Source organism: Triturus cristatus, chromosome 2_1 (genome assembly GCF_964204655.1).
Source record: "Triturus cristatus chromosome 2_1, aTriCri1.1, whole genome shotgun sequence".
Classification (NCBI taxonomy): Eukaryota; Metazoa; Chordata; class Amphibia; order Caudata; family Salamandridae; genus Triturus; species Triturus cristatus.
In genome coordinates this window covers 1,149,410,735-1,149,428,205 of record NC_140581.1, presented here as the reverse complement: position 1 = coordinate 1,149,428,205, position 17,471 = coordinate 1,149,410,735, and the positions used below count along the sequence as shown (strand labels likewise).

Sequence of the window (17,471 nt, the reverse complement as noted above, 5' to 3'; positions counted from 1 at the left end):
AAAACATTTCATACAAGACTTTTATGTTTACAAATAGAATTATGTATAATTGTTGATCTCGTAAGACATCTATATCAATAAGATAAAAATAAAAACATAAAAATAAAACAAATCAATGGTTATTCCAGTGTTATTGGGTATTATTGGTTACTGGTATCGTGCACTCAAGCAGTCATTCCATGCATTTGCCCCGGTTTCTTTGTGGTACATTAGCGGCAGTAATAGATGAAATAAAGGCGATTAGGTTTTGTTGGGTTGCAGGGCTATGACTTTCAAAGCAAGAGATGTTGTGATCTTTAAAATGACCTGGAGGCAATTTGCTGAAATACAATAATAGAGATTAGGGCATGTAACACAGAGTATGTTGTGCTCAGAAGAGAGAGGAGAAAAAGGAAGCATGGAAAGAGTCATCTGAAGGTAAAAAGGAGAGGTAAAAATCAGAAGCTTTAAATAAAGGACAGTATTTCATGTAGGATCCACGCAATATAGAGGATGCCTTTTAAGAAAGCATGCAATTTGAGATTGTAAAACTGTAGAACGAAATGGTATTGTTTGTGTGTGAGATAATGCTATATTAGGTACCTTTGATAGGCACTAAAATCAGGTTACCGCTAGACCACCACTCCATCAAGCTCAGCTGATCAGCTCTAAGATTTTAGTGTAAAATAATTGCTGAGTGCATATATGAGAGCTTTGGACTGCACTCAAAGGAAGCGGTAACCTCATAGCAATGTAAGAAAATATATGGATAACGGATACAAACACTGAAAATGCTGGAGTGAATGTATTCTGAAGGTCATCCTCAAGTTAGGATTGAAGTATTCATTACAAGGCAAAATGGACTCCATTCGGGTGCATCTGATTTGGCATGGTACCAGCTGGAAGGTAAGGATAACTTCCTCAGATATCCTGCATTTCTGTGGCTGGAGATCCACCCTTTGAGGAAACGCAGATGGTGACTGGGCTCCCTTACGAATTCAATTAACACTTTGCTGGTAAGGGGGTTGTTAATTAAGACTTCCTGAAGCATTGCCCTATGGTAGCAGGTAGGGGTGATGATTGGGATTGTAGATTCTGTTGTGCAAGGTAAAGGAGAACATTTTAGATGAGGCCTACCCTTCTTTCTTCCTTGATCACACTTTCAGTTGGACTGATAACAGCCATGTGCAGAATCCTTACAAAATGCTGTGCCTCTGTTGTGGGGGCTTCAGGCTAGTGGCTACCCTGCTGTGGGGGCATCACTCCACCCAAAAGTTGTGTCTGGAGAGCCGACTGGAAAGGACACTTGGCAAACTGGTTCTGTAGTATAAGACAGTGCATGGACTTGTAACATGAATCAGGTTAAAATTCCGTAGAAATAAAAATCTAAAAATAAAACTTATCAAGGTGTAAAAATAAACATGCCCTGCATCAGTAGTTTGTAAACTGCAGAGACAAAAGGGAAATTAATGAACAGTAACATCCCTCTCAGAATCTATGTGGATAGTTTTTTTAGATAAAAATGGTTTTTTAGTATGATGCATGCAAGGTCAAAATTAAGTTGCATGCTGTACAATTAAAGAAAACTAAAATCTCAAAAAGCTTAATATAGTAATTTATTATGTGACAAAGGTAAAAGTTGTACGAATACAACCTTATGATCTATTCCTAGTCTTAAGAAGTTTGTACAGAAAGTTTTTTCCTGATCAGGACATCTATTTTACATTTCTTAAAGCTGCTGAAAGAAATATTTGGTTAGTCAGTAGGGGAATGTGTGTGTTTGCTACTAATTACATGGCCTACCATTTACGTTTAAAGTTTTCGGACTTTAAAGTGGTCAGATGAGTTTCCTGAATAAGGGTGAGACCTACTCCTTTGGTGTGTAAGTAATGGGATCATACAATTTACATTCAAGGGGCTCGATTCACAAAGGCAATCTCAGACAAAAGTCTAATATTTCGACTTTTGGTAATCACAGAGGTCATTTACGAGTCGTGTCTTTATGTCCACAGTTGGGCCGGAATCTTCGGCTTTGGCCTTACTCTCTGCACCCGGGCCGTACTCTCCGGCTGGGGCCGTAGTCTACGGCTGGGGCCGTACTCTCCGGCTGGATGAAGTGTAATCAATTGGCCGGAATGCAATTTTTACAAAAAGGAACATTAGGAACGTGTGATAAATGATAGAGAAGATCATGAAAATCTGTTTGGGCAGGGGAAAGGGTGTGGCCGGATACTATGTCATATCTCAGAAAGGTTTGCTCCTTTGAATCATGGTACATGCTGCCCACAGTCTGCGCAACCCTCAGTGTTGACTGTAGTGTTCCATGTTACTGGTGGTGATGTTTGAGGTGGAGGACCTACACTACAGTCAGAACTAAGGGGAGCACAAATTGTGGACTGTATGTACCATGATGCAAAGGAACAAACTTTTCTGGGATATGATGTAGTGTCCGGCCATACCCTTTTTCCTGTCCAAACTGATTTTCATGACCTCCTCTACCATTTATCACACGTTCCTAATGTTCTTTTTGGTAAAAATGGCATTCCGGCCCATTGATTACATTTCATTCTGCTGGAGAGTACGGCCCGAGGCCGAGAGTACAGCGTAAGCCAGAGAATACGGCCCGAGTGCGTGAGTACAACCGAAGCCGGAGATTCCAGCCCGACTGCAGACGTAAAGGTATGACTCGTAAATGACCTCTGTGAATACCAAAAGTCGTAAAGTTAGACTTTTGTCTCAGATAGCCTCAGTGAATCAGGCCCAAGAACTTTATCTTTTCAGGGTACAGAGATAGCAACATAGTTGTGTTCTCCTCAAAGTAACCTCTTTATGTATCAGCCAGTTCCATTAGAATCCAGCGCTTCAAGACTGAAGTCATTTACCAGTCTACAAGAATTATAAGAAAATTATTAAAACCTCACCAGAACCCAGCCCGTGCTTTCGTGTCTGGAAGGACCACCTCGAATTTGGACAGCCACGTTTACTCGGTCCCCAGGCAAGTCTTCCAGAAGCTTAGTTCCTTTGGGAGATTCTGTCACCTGAGAAGTGTAAAATTAAAACACAGTTATTAAACTATTGAGTAGACATGGTTGCATACGCACTTTATATGCCTTTATACATCCTGTCAATTTAAAATAGCACTTCAGGATAAGCATTTTTAATTGTTTTCTTTTTTTACAATGATTTATAAAAAAAATTGCATTTTTTATGACCCTTTTAGGAACATTCTATATATTCTTTCAGAAATCAACATGATTGAGCGATTGATTGAATTGGCTGAAGTATGCAATGTATACAACATATTTAAAGCCTCTGCTGTTGTTCCACATTCAAGGCTGCGCTTACGTTTTATGAATTCATTTCCTTAAAGTTCTGCCAATAAATACTTCCTAAACAGTCTGAGCTCAAGAGTACTAGCTTCTTGCTTGCATGTTTTGAATATGCTGTCTGCCATTGATATACCTTTCTCCAGGTGATGATGGGAGTCGGAACTGCCTTCACTTCGCAGGAGAGGAACACCTGAGCCCCAGTGATATTGTGGATTCTTTTCGGTGCTAATGTAATTACAGGAGCTGGGAACAAAGTGAAAATATCCATATTATATAAAAGTTATGAGTGAGCCTTAATCTTGAAGCTGAGTACAATGAGAGGGACGGTATGCCCATATCATGGTTGTCTTTGCGGATACACCCAAGGTAACTGTAAATATCAACTGCATCTATAATTCAAGTCCAAGTCAAAGATTTTATTATGACTTGGAACTCGAAGAGATTCACATAAAATATACACAAAGTTTTGAAACAAGCAATTCATACAGTATACAGAAATATAAAATAGACGAAAATGTAATTCAGCATGCGAACATACTCTACTTTGATAAAAAGCCCCACAAGCAGATAAAGTGTAAATGCGCAATTGAGCCAAACAAACATTACAAAACAATTCTTAGATAATACAGGAAACTGTCCAAACATAAAAAAATGCAGCAAAAAAGTAGTGCAAAAATGTTTTACTGTGCAATACTAATACAGTACTTCTATTTAATACAGATCGATCAGCTGTACAGAACAATATCCAATACTGTAAGTCTATATATACTCTGAAAAATCCTATGGCCTTAAAAGCCCTATTCCACAGATGAGGAGCTGAGTACAGTTAATATAAAGTTACAACATACATGCATATCTAGAAAAGGTTTAAGAATTCTTTAAAAAATGTAAACATTTTTTAATAGACTATTTTGCGATGGTGGTGCAAAAAAACCTTTCCGGGCATCTGCAACTGAAGTTATATTATACTTTGAAAACAATGTTGACGTAGCAATGGATGTAGGAGAGGACAGACAATGTTGACGTAGCAATGGATGTAGGAGAGGACAGATAAATAACACATTATTTAGATCTTGGACATAATTCCCACAAAGATCACTAAGCCTCTCGTCCCTAGTAATCCTTTCCAGGCTCCAGTGATAAGTCGTAACGGAAGCAAATTCAGCCTCAATAACAAACGAGTTCTACGCACACCATGGGGAAGGTTCCATAGAACATACGGTTGTGTTTTTTTACAAATGCTACTCTACACTACTATTTCATTATGGGCATGCTGAGTACACAGTACAATATCCCTTTTCCGACTAACTTCATGAATTTATTTTTTCATAAAATTTTTCAAAATAGGCAGCGGTGAGTAGAATGAGCCAACAATGGAAAATTAAGAGAGGCTGAAATGATCTAGAGGCAAACGATCAGCAGATTCAAACAGATAATAATTGTACATATTATACCATGAAGACACGTTACAGTGGGTTATATGTTGAATCCGGCATAAATGTGACCTTTGTGAAAATGTTTGAAAACAATAAAATATTTATTAGAATATTTGTTAAGATTCAAGATGGGGTACAATTTTAAGGACTGCTGCATCTGGATAACAATACTATTCCGAATAAGTTATATTACATATATATTTGTGTGTGTGTCTACACATGTTTGCTTAAAATGTTTAAATCTGACTTTATATGTGTGCAAATCGTTATATATAAAGACATAGACATACATACAAAGTCAGATTTAAACATTATAAGCAAATAACACTTATTTGAGGTGAGAAAGGTAGCTGCACAAATTAATGTGCGTGTCAAGGATCTGTGTCTGTTCTTCTGTGGGGCCTCCCGGCACATTCAGCAGCTGTGGTGGCATCTAAGGGTGCGGGATGTTGGACAAATAATGCTGGGGCATGGGCCCTGATAGAGCGCCACGTTATTCAGAAATATTTAGGGGTGCATCATATCCACTGTTAGTCCGCACCCACATATTAATCAAAGTAGTTTAGGTGTGACATAGAAATTGTATCACTAGAGTTGTTTCACATAGATGTGATTAGAAATGTACCATGTTTTTCATGAAAAGTAATGTCGTAGACGATTGCAAAAGTATTTTAGTAAATGCATAATGTTTGATTCTATGTAATGCAACGTGTGAGGTTGAACGTGTGCCATGTGAAAGTTGCACGTGTAGTCTGCTTACTCACGTATAAAGGAGTAATGAACTAATGCTTAAATTGTGATTTAGGAGTGTGTTTAACAGTGTAAAGGCCTAATCGCATATACGTTTAAAGAGAAAGGCCTGTTCATTTCTTATGTTAGCTAACGTTATAGGCCGAAAATGATTTCCCTTGGTAAAGGCTTTGGGTTTCAGGAGAATGGAAAATCTCAGAGAAGTGAAAAGTTTCTCGTTCCCATGTTTCTGTTGCAGGTGCAAGGACATTTAGCTCGTTAGAGACTAGGTCTTTGTTTTAGGAGTTAGGATGGTACGAGAAGCCAACAGGGGAGTACATTGGAATTTATGGATGATACTTTCAGCGGAGAAGGTGCCTGGGACCCAAGGTCAAGCTAACCGTCATTGGATGGAGTACAAGTTTCACTGGAAAAGTACTGGAAGAAGACCTGGTTGAAGAGGTGTGCCGAAGGGTGTGTTCTACGTTTTTGGGATTGTGTATTAGGGACAGTGCCCCGAGGGTTGAGCAGTTGAGGTTTAGATGGGAAGCTGGAAGGAGCATCTTAGAACGAGCTCTAAGTGAATGTGCTTCTAAGGAAGTCTTCACTTCTGACACCTTTTTACTCTCTTGCCTGGGAGGGAAATGCTAAGCAGGGATGTCACCTTAGAGATAGAGTAGGGATAGACTAACCGTTTTTCCTTTTAGGCTAATGTTTCCTAATGTAGACATTGGACTAACTTTTGCATTTCTTATGCTTTTGGAATTAATTGTACTTCTTATCTTGAGTCGTATGAGACTCTTGCGTAGACTTGCGTTTGTATTAGTGCCCATTTATTTTCTTCACCTTGTATTGAGGTGTTTTTTGTATGTGCAGTTATTCTTGATTGTAATAAAATCCCAACATTTAGATTCGGAGTCAGTGGTCCTTTGGAATTGAGATTTGATTCTGTTAATTATGTACTAGAAGGGAATTTCCTCCCCTCTACACTATTTAGCAGATAAAAAGATCCCGGCAACCTGAGAGGATTCTTGGAGATAACAAGGTAGGCAAGAATCCGGCTTAGTCAGCCCCATCTGCCCATCCTCTAGAGACGCCAGTGTAAGCCGGGTGGTATATTCGTCACATTTGTGACGAGTAAACCGTCCTACAAACTCGGGAATCAGGCCCAGGCACTGTGTGGGAAAGGGAGGAGAGGGATCACCAGCGTCTTGAGGAAACCAGTCATTACATGCAGAATCCCAAAGGAAGAAAATGAAATTAGTCCAAACTATACCGGCATGAATACATTTGGTGACCAGATCTTTCACGGGGAAACAGGACTATCCTTTTAACAAAATATTCTCTGTCATTGAAACACACTATGAGCACAAGTCAGAGTAACCTACAAAGACACACATATAGAAGCACTATGCATATATATATGTACACTCACTGTATACACACACGTGCACACGCACACACACACTTGCATTTAGACACATGCTCACAGCATAACACACACACTGGGACAGCCATACCTCACACTTGCACAATGAAAATGCACACACAGGCTTAAATGCACAGACATACAAAGACGTGCCACTAACATAAACTCACCAGCAATCAGCACCTACTTATGCATTTTACAAGGAAATACATCAAAAGGCATATCTATACACATAATGCACAAACCAAAAGCAGGCACATTGCCGCAGATAAAAGCACACACACAGATCTTCCAACCACATATATACACCCACAAACACACACATACTGATCTCTACCTACACACCTGACGTAATCAGATCAGAAACATTATACAAAAATACACACGGTAGTAAATCAAACCCAGCCAGCCAGCACTTCACACACATGCAAACATGTATAAGCATGCATGCACGAACATGCATATACATACGCACACATACATTTACTTAATGGCGGCTAAAACAGGCATGTCAGCTTGTCCTGAAAGCATAAAATAGCTGGAATGTTTAGCAGTCAGGCTGATATATCTCATCGTGCCAAGAACAATAGTGAGACAAACAAAATTCAATTAACAACAACAAAAATGAAGTGTTGAAAGAGGAAAAGAGCAATCTAGGGCAGGGGAAGTCCTACCAGGATCAAACAGTGCGGAGAAAGACATAATTCACTTTAGGCAGGCTTGCGAAGAAAGGGCGAGGAACAGAAACACTGCGAGAGAGCATCAAAGCAACCATGTGAGCAACTTTACAGGAAATCAGCTCAGCGCTAGTTACTAACGAGCTACCGCCGACATCTAACGAGCTGGTGAAGAGACAAGCTGTATTAATTGTGAAATCCTGTCAGTCTGAGTAATCTAGAACTGCTTTATTACCAGGAACATTTTTCCATGGCAACTAGAGTACCCCAATGCTCAGAGGAGTCACTCGCTCTGGGCTCCTCAATAACACACAAGCGTAGGAAGTTAGGAAGTGATGTTTCACTTGCCCAAAATAACAGTACCTGAATCATGTCTGGAGCACCAGATGAGCACTGATTAAACAAAATTAGTCTGTGCTTGGTCCCTGCTCTGCAGGAAGTGGTGTATTGGCTGAATTGGCGAATTAAAACAGCTGCAGACAAGTGTGAGACTCCTTTGCAAGAAAGTAGACAAGAGACAACGAACATCAGCTGTGCTGAGCTAGTGCTAAAGCATGGCTGCTAGGGAAGGTCACAGAGCCCCAGCCTCATGAAGGCCCGCCTTCTTGTCCTCCAAAGGTAACGTAACTAAGACGGTGTGCGGCCGTCTGATTCACCAATTACAAAGCAGTATTAATCACAGTTATGCCAGTAGCCAATCATAAAGGAAAGGACACAGTCAAAGAGAGGGGATTTCAAGTACTCAAGCGAAGGAGGGAGGAATAATGGCAATTGAGCACAAGTAATATGGTGTAGTCAGACTTAGGGGTGAGCAGTCTGCAGTAACCTAACAAAACAATGCTTCCACGGAAAAACAACCAGGTGCAACTACGTCCCTTCCTGGTTTACTTTGTACTAGTCCAGGTAGTATGGGTAGAAAAACGAGTGCCTGACCCCCTAATGGTGCTGCCCAGATGCTAAGTGTTCTACATCATAATTGCTTAAATAATCACACACGTCCTGCTTGGTGGAAGAGGGAGCAAGAGGAAAGAGTCGGGTAACAAGGTGAAGCACTACGAGTATGCTGCGAGATGTAAGCAGCAACGGCAGGTGGTGGTGTGGGAAGGGCAGCACAAGACACAAGCTGGGCTTTTAGTGCATGGAAGGGCAGCAGAGGAAAAAGAGTTCATGCAAACAACACATAAACCCTTAATGAGTAACAAAACTGTACTTGGCCAGTGCTCCTCGGCCTTCAACAGAAGTGACATGTGGGTGGCGTCAACCAGTCAGGAGGCAGCAAGCAGCCAGTAAAAAAGAGCAACAGTGAACTCAACCTATCAGAAACATCAAGTAAGCAGCAGGCGGAACAAAGGTGGTTTTGTTCTCACAACAGGTCTTGCAGACAGCGCATGCACGCTGCCTAGGCTTGACCTAAAAAGAAACAATTCGAGATTTTAGTATTAAAATCTCCTACCATGATTATCAATGTGCATTCTTCCAAGACACTAATGTTATGTTCAAAAGAGAACATGGACTCAACTAAAGAGTCAGACGGCCTCCTAGGGGGAATATAAACATTTACCAAAAGAAAAGATGTATACGATCCTTCGATTGCATTGCACAGGGCTAACTTTACACAGTTACAAATATTTGAGGAATGGACAAAAACTATAGGATTTCAATTTATACTGCTACTGAGTAAAATAGCTATACCTCCAATGGCATGACCTTTTACCGTAGGTTTTGCTGCACAACAAAATATAAAATAATTCTCGTATTTAAAATCAGAACATATCCAGTTTTCCTGTAAGTGAAATATCATTAAACAAAAACGCATTGAAAAGTTTCACTTGGAATTAGACTATCCCAGGCCCGCTATATTCCAGGAAAGAATTTTACCCATGGGCATACCTCTGCAACATTGGACGTTTTATGGAGGTTTCTGGCGCATTCAATGCATCTGCTTCCCAACTCTCCCTTTCCAGATTCCCTGACCCTCTGATCCTCGTGTCCCACAATATTTATCACTCTTCTCCAAGTGTCTCTACAATAGAGATTGTGATATCCTTCGGATATGCAACCCTCCTACTACTTCATGAATCTCTAGTTGATTCCTGTGTGCCCGGTCTGTGGCTATCTAGCTTTGGGTCTATGGTCACTTCAAACAGAAATACATCAATACCTCTTTTCTGGAAATGGTCCACCTTAGCCAGGAATAGTATTGCAACAATCCTGAAACTAAATGTGACCCTAGAACTCAAAAGTGGGGCCAGGGAATCCAAATACACCTGATCAATATTTCTACTTGACACCAGGCACAAACGCTTGATTTCTAAATAGTGCTGCAAGATGAAGCTTTTTATTCAGTGGGCCCAATTCACTATCAAACAAATTAAAGGAAATTCTTGGTATTGGAAAGATGGCCAAAAACAAGTCCTTCGACTGGATTATTATTCTGCCTTGGCCCAGCCCCTAAATTAAGCAACTGTGCTGGTGAGGAAAACGGAGGGACCTCCACATTAAGAGCCCTCACAAGTTTGGGAGCAGTACGTAAACAGGAAGAATCCTCACAAGAGGAAACAGGGAAATCTTTCAGAGATCCACCCAGCCTCTCGGGGAACTCCACAACCCTCTTTATCAGTGCTCACCAATTCAACATCCCTGATAACCAGCATCATCCTTCACTATACCCACGTTAAACCACCCCAGTTATTATGGACAGTTACCCCCAAGTCTGTAAGCCCCTTCTCCAGCTGATGGCAGTCTAGATTTGGTACTTCTGATATATTAGAAAAAGGGGGCATACTTGTTACTTCTGGGGACTCGGACTCCAGAACTAAATGAAGGATGCCATTCATTGGCTCTTCTACTTTTGAGGCTGAAAGATGGGAGTGGACTCTTCTAGGTCATTAGAAAACCTAAGTTCTTTAGAATTACGCTTAATGATGCACTGAATTCTTTTCTTTTTATCCTTATGGCATTTTGCTCTATTACGACCGGGGGTTGGGGAGGAGCCTTCACAGGATAAACACCATCTTGGTGAGTCCTTGATAATTTAGCACTAGAGGGGTCATCTCTCAAGACTACTACCCCAGGAATAAGGGAACCCCTTTTTTAAATATCAGAAAAATGGGTAAATGATTCTCAGTTACAGTTACATTTGCCATTTGGGCTGCATGACATTGATCTTCAGATAAAAGGTTTGAGAAAGAAGAACAGGGCATGTTGTCAATGTCCTTAATGGCCTCAAGATTACCGTTGTATTTCCCAAGAGGAGTGGCCCGAAGTCCACCACAGTCACCCCCCAGAATACCAATTTCTGCCACCCCATTTTTTGCTACTATGTTAGTTTGGGAAGCCTGAGATTTCATTTTGATGCCCCTTTCTTCCTTCCTTGGGCATAAGCTAAGGCAGGTGAGGTGCTGCACCCGTATTAGGATTGGGGACAACACGTCCAGCACATGATCAGAGTTAGCAACTGATCTATCCAACAGGCCAGAACCGAGGATAGAACCTTCTCCACAGAAAGTAAAATATTAGAGAGGGCCCTTACAAATAAAATGACTGCACGAGAACTTGAGACCCTGTGTATGCAGATAAATCCAAATTCGGGGAGTTCATTGAACCCAAAAAAGAGACCCTAGAAGATGGTGTACTGCTATACAAAGCCGATAATTAAGGACGGCTAGGCATACCACCCAGAGTCGGGCTCAAGACCATGTCCAAGGCAGTAGACGATTTTAAGTTAGCCTCCCTAATGCGATTCTTCTCTGTGCGAGCGGCAATGTCCGGCAGAGAATAGTTCTACAATGCACCAAGGCAGCGGCGTCACTATAGGGGTGCGGGGGGTGCGGACCGCACCAGGTGACACCCTCACATGGGGTGACACCAACAGGGCCGGTGTGCGCAGAGCAGCCTAATCTTGTAGGAGGAGGAGGAGGTGCCTGTGCGCAGTGCGCACTGTCTCCTCTCCTTTCTTTTATTTGCTTCCCTGTGAAATGGATCCCAAAAAGAAAAGCACTTTTGCTGGAAATCAATGTCGTATTTTTCTGACATTTAATTCCAAAATGCTGCATCGGGAATAAAAGTAAAAATAAATAACTAAATAAAGTAAGACAGAGTGGTAGCAAACTGTCCAGATTGATTTTATTCACACCCAAACACATTAGCGCCACTTTTACAGTTTGCCAGTGAAGCCCTATTTTTGTTGTCTTGGCTTAGTTTTCCCTGGGCTTGGAACTAGTGCACCAATCCTGGAGGTACTGCAATGTGAGGATTGAAAAACAAAATTTGTACTGCTGCTCTGTATCTAGGGATGTTGTCTTTTTTTACCATACTGCTTACGTTTTGTAAGGATATAAGCAATGGCCATTGAAATGGGTCCATTCAGGGCCCTGTTGTCATGTCCTTAACTTTTCAGGCAAAAGCACTCACTGATTTCTGAACAGTGAGTGTAAAAGCGTTAAGGTAACCATGTTGTTCCTGCTTACATTTCACATGGTTTGCAAAATTTTGCATTCCCTATGATTGTTTGCTTTTTCCAGGATGCTGTCACTTTTTTTTATAGGCCACATATTGCTCTTGCCCAGGGCGTAATTTAAATTGAGCCGCATCCAGGTGTTTATAGCTGGCAACAATTGGGTTGTAGTTGAAGGCAGTCTGAGTTTTTCTCAGTGGGGCAGTATGGTGTTTAGTGGGGGAGAGGATGTGGCACTATGGCCAGAGCTGCTGAATTTGGAATTGGGGAACCAGGTTCAGCCTTAATAACCAGTCCGCCAGACCACTCTCCTGAGAGAGCACTATCTCATGCTAGACCTTAGAAGGCTTCGCAAGACATTAGAAGCCCCGGTGTCGTAGCACCAGCAGGTGGACCCTAGCATGACAAGTGTAGGTTAACCGTCAAGGCTTGTCCACCACTATTCATACTGAAGTTCACCTCCAGTCTTGCGGGCAGGCCTATGAAGCAGTACACCCTAGAACAGTGACCCTGTCACTGAGATCACAGGACCCTTGAGAAGGGCCAGCTCTAGGGCGGTGCAACCGGTGTGACCGCACCAGGTGCTCACTTTAGGTGGAGGCATCATTTTTGCAAGTATATTATAGTTTTAAAAGCGCTTGCTGCCTCCTTCATGGCCTCCAGTAATTTTTGGTAACAATAAAAATGTCATAATGACTGGTGATTAATGTTCTTCCTAGAGAGAGATCGGAATTTTGTCTAATGGAAGATTTGACTCATGGAAAGGTAGCTCAGAGGGTTAATGTACCTGCTGCAAAGAACATGTACCATGCAGATCACAAAGTGCACATAATGCAAATAGGCCAGTGGGCTACTGCTTTTGTCAGAGAGATCCTTTTGTTACTTGCAGTTTATAAGTTAAAATCCTAACATAGAACAGTGAGCTATTAACTGTCATCTACTCCGCAGAAACACAAGTCACATTTGTTATTAACTTTTGATACGTTTGCGCTACAAACAATTTATTAGTTTAAATGATCAGATCATGCTGCAGATCTTGCATTATGAGGCAAATATGGCAGAGCAGGCGCGGTGCGTCCATTGGGGCGTTGGGGCGTTGCGCCCCCGCGCACCCGCCCGCGCCCGCAGCTCCCTCGGTGTCTCTGAACTTAGTTTACTTAAGTTCAGAGACGCCGAGGGTGGGGAGAACTGACAACAATGCATGTCAGTCAGCATGACGTCAGACCGTGGGCGGTCCGGCGTCATGTTGACTGACATGCATTGTCAGACCAGGCAGCACTGCAGCACAAGTGCGCATGAGTGGGCATGGTGAGCTAATTTTTAGCCCGTGCCCAGTCATGTCCACTTGTGTTTTCACGGACTTGCGCATGCCCATTAGGAGCCCCTCGGTCTCCTAATGGGCAGGCGGCGGGGAGGAGTTGGCTGTGCCCTCAGCCAATCCTGACGCGCCGTTCCAGTTTGAAGAGGGCAGAGGCGCCAACGCGGACCAGGAGCAGAGGCGGTCAGGTAAGTTTTCCTTTTAATTTTAATAGTATTCTCCCGTGCGACCCCCCCCGCGCGTGACCCCCCCCTCGCGACTGCTCACACGTTCGTGTGCTTATCCTCCCGTGCGACCCCCCCACTCCCCCGCGCGTGACCCCCCCCTCACGACTGCTCACACGTTCGTTTGCTTCCTTTGCAATCAATTTATGCCCCGCCACTTTCAAATGTCACCAGCCGCCCCTGTGACAGAGCCATTATTATTTAGAAAACATTTGCAAACTAGGATTTTTAGCCATTCATGTTTGAACTGCTGTTTTGGAAAAGGGAGAAGTGCTGATGACAGAAACTCCATGGTTTCGGAGACAAATGGCTTGTGCTTCTACATTTTATCGTATTTGGGGACATTCTGTGATTAGAAGCATATCCCACTTTGTGAACACATTTTACTGTCAATAACTCATTATAACCTTAAATAATCATGTGTATCCATTGGTTGATAAAACTGGGCAGTGAAACAAAACAAATACAAAAAATTGGGATGTTTGCGCTTTCTGGCCACGCCTCTGCCCACTGATCCAATCCTTGGGTTATTCCCGCCCTCTGATTCTCCGCCCACAGTTCCCCTACTTTTTCCCCCCCACTTCGACCACTGATATTGTGTTGCTGGATAGTGGGAACACCACACCAGTAAAAAGTACTATACCTATGATTAGGCTTTCCTGTTTTCAGTTTCTATTTTTGGTGAATTCTGGTGGTGTTTTTTCAGTGTTTTCCAGTGATTTCAAAACCTCAAAAAAACAGTGCTTTTCAGTGGTTACTCATTTTCGCGCCATAAAAAACAACTGAAACGGTGTTTAACCGGTGTTTATGGAACGCTTTGCTTTTATTATTGCTTGCTTTCTTCATTGATGCATGGTATATAGACAGTGTACGTACAGTGTAGATGAGGTCCAAATACATTTTTACAAGTCGAAGGTTAAGTCAGCACTTTCTGAAATTTGCCTGAAAAGGGTGGCTCATTGCAAGGCACACCTCTTGAACTACGGGGTACAGAGAGAACTTTTTGGAAATGAGAGATTTCTGGGGGTGTTGGGCGTTGTAGGCAAGGCAGGCAGTTCTCATAGTTCATTTAGAATCAATGTGTTGTCATTTGCAGAAAGTGAGAGCTTGGTGACATGTTCATGGTTTTGGGCACTCCTCCTCAGGGAATAGACGCACCCTTGCACTATGACGCAAGGATGTGTGCATTGGCTCATGGGTGCAATATTGGGTCTCGCAGTTACGAGAGTTTCAGCTATTGGCATTGTAAATAACAATGCCTTTTATTTATGTTTTTAAAACAAAAATTTTAAAAAGGCAATTTTATTTGCAATGTCAATAGCTCAAACTCGTGTAAATGCGAGACCTATTGCATTGCAAATGCTTGTTAAATTCTGAGTTTGTGCTTTTGTACACCATAGAAACCATACCGAATCGGTATTTGGCAGGTGCGGGTTTAGGGCAGCCCTTTCAAATAACGATTCCTGGTATGTGTTCACGTTTTGCAACCAAAATCTGGTCTTAAAACATTTATATTTTACAGACTATTAAAAGGTATTGCTAATCCATTTGCCAATGGCTTCTCTTTTGTGAATGGTCAAACAACAATTTTTAGGAATAGTCAAAACTGTGGTGTGTCTGTGTATGCATCTGGTGTGTCCTGTGTGTCCTGTGTGAAAGGAGATGATGTAGTGATGTGATGTATCTGTGGCAGTACATGCAACAAGAGCTGCCCTTAAACATGGGCTTATAACAGACGATTAAAACGCCGGCTCAGCTGGATTTCATGTATCTGGGTATCTCAGTAGGCAACACGATTTTTGGCAATCAACTAATTCAAGCACAGAAGACACACAACAGCCTCAACAGGGATTTAATATGGACCACAATTTAGAATCAAAATACAGTATTGACAACAGGATATACAACCCACGACGTATACATACATGAATATGGACAAACAGAGAAAAATATTGCGCAGTGTCCCAATGTGAGGAGCCACATAGAAGTGGAATACTGAAGTTCTACATAAACAAAAACACATTCAAGAGTGCTTCCAAAGGAACAGGCAAAGCGGTGGTGTGTCTGTCCGTGCAGCTGGTGTGTCTGTAATGCATGGGCCGAGGGGCCCTGGTATAGAATGTGGAGTGTGTATGCTGCGAGAGAGGGACGGGGCGGGTAATATTGTCGACTGTGGGCCGGGTGCAGCCTGCGAGTTGATTATATTTGGAGAGAGAATGAAGCCGTGAGAGGGCCAACCTGCTGTTGCTGTAACCTGAGGGCCTATCACGGAATAAAGACTTTACCTCCTAATTGAATGGCGTCTAGAAAGAGACGCTGCCCCCCAACTACAGCATGCTGGCTGTGCAAAGGTTTCAGCAGTTTGGGACACACCCTAGGCACCCCCTCTCCATTCCATGGGTATCGGAAACACTGAGTGCTCCAGATTTCAGGACCCCTCCAGAGGCGCAACTAGAGCCAAATTTCGGGGGGGCTAAGAAAAAATTTCGGGGCGGGGGGTGAAACTTTAAGCAATCGGTAGAGTGGAGCTGCAGGGGCTCTTAGAAGAGGTAAAACAACAGCGAGACCTCATTAACATGCAAATGGTCTTTTAAAGACCGGTGAAGTGCTCGGGGTGCGGCTGTGTTCGTGCCCTGAAGCTGTCTCAGCCCGGGCTGCCACACACGACGGGGGGGGGGGGTGAAGCCCTTTGAGTCCAATGGGTGTTGCGCGCCTGGACCCCTCACAGACTGTGGACCATTTTCTCTTCCCCCCACATGTAACACGCGATGCTGTAGGCCCGCCCCTCCAAGCCATTTCACACTGCATTTTATTTGAATTTGTCACAAGCAGGAGCCAGACAGCTTCCTGCGGGATTGGTTGGTCTTGCTTCCTCCAATGACCTCATGGGTTACTTGATGCCCATGCAGAAGCCCCCTCTTGGCCTTTCCCAACATTTCCCTCTCGCCTCCAGCCCTTCCTAATCATATTTTTGTGGGGTTTAAAGGGTCAGATTCACATGCTAATTAGCATCATGTATGTGTTTCCCCCAAAAGGAAAATGCTTTTAACCAAACGCGAGCTACTAGCACGCATTCCGAACTTTTTTCAAAATCCAAAATGTAAAGCGTTCTGCAAAAAAATCTGAGTTTTTCATATAAAAAATGCGCGGCCACCAGATTACATGACATGAAATCACCAGACCTGTAGAAACACAAACCCTTCGACACTTTCCCCCCTCCTTAGAATGGGGGTGGTCTGATCTAACACGCATGGTGAACGGTTGCGCCTCAGTGCCTGAGATCACAAGCAGGTATGTGGGAATGCCGGGGGCTCTCAGGACTGTCGGCGCTGCAAAGGCGCTGGGAGGCCGCGAGGCAGACGCACACTGCTGTCTCCACAGAGACAGAGATATGAACGGCACGTGAAGAGGACAGATAACAAGTGCATTATTAGCCGCGCCCCTCCCCTGATCCATTCCTGGCTCGCACTTCAAAGCCAGGACGGCAGCCAGGGCCCGGGTCGAGCATGTGTCTGTACTGTCGGCTGCTGGAGTCGAGCAGGAAGCACAGAGGCGGCGCGCTGCTCGTTGGGTGCTCGTTGCTATGTTCGGTGCTATTGGGTGCTAAAAGTGCAACAACACGCAGTAGAAAGTAAATATAAACCAGAAACAGGTTAGATACAAATGTACAAAATAGTTGCACGATATGAACTAACGAATTACCAGGTGTACTTACGCTGTATTCCAGCAGATGGCACAAGTTCGTAAATATGAAATCGGTGCGGCCGCAGTCAGACAGAAGGCAGACCACAACAGCTCCTCTCCCCCGCCAACTATGAAAATCCGTGATACTCGGTTTAAACCGGGTCAGCTGATTTTCATCCGGTAGGGTACTGTCAGTCAGATTTGGTTTAA

General features: G+C 43.0%; 1 protein-coding gene across 1 annotated transcript in view; it reads right to left on the bottom strand.

Moving 5' to 3' along the window:
* The window catches only part of IGFBPL1 (insulin like growth factor binding protein like 1), a 165,165-nt gene that overhangs the window by 98,841 nt on the left and 48,853 nt on the right, over nucleotides 1–17,471 (bottom strand). Inside the window, exons 2-3 of the mRNA XM_085636588.1 lie at nucleotides 3,442–3,551; nucleotides 2,901–3,017 (exon numbers count right to left, since the gene is read on the bottom strand). Coding sequence (XP_085492714.1) covers nucleotides 2,901–3,017; nucleotides 3,442–3,551 — 227 coding nt within the window. The remainder of the gene's footprint in view (nucleotides 1–2,900; nucleotides 3,018–3,441; nucleotides 3,552–17,471) is intronic.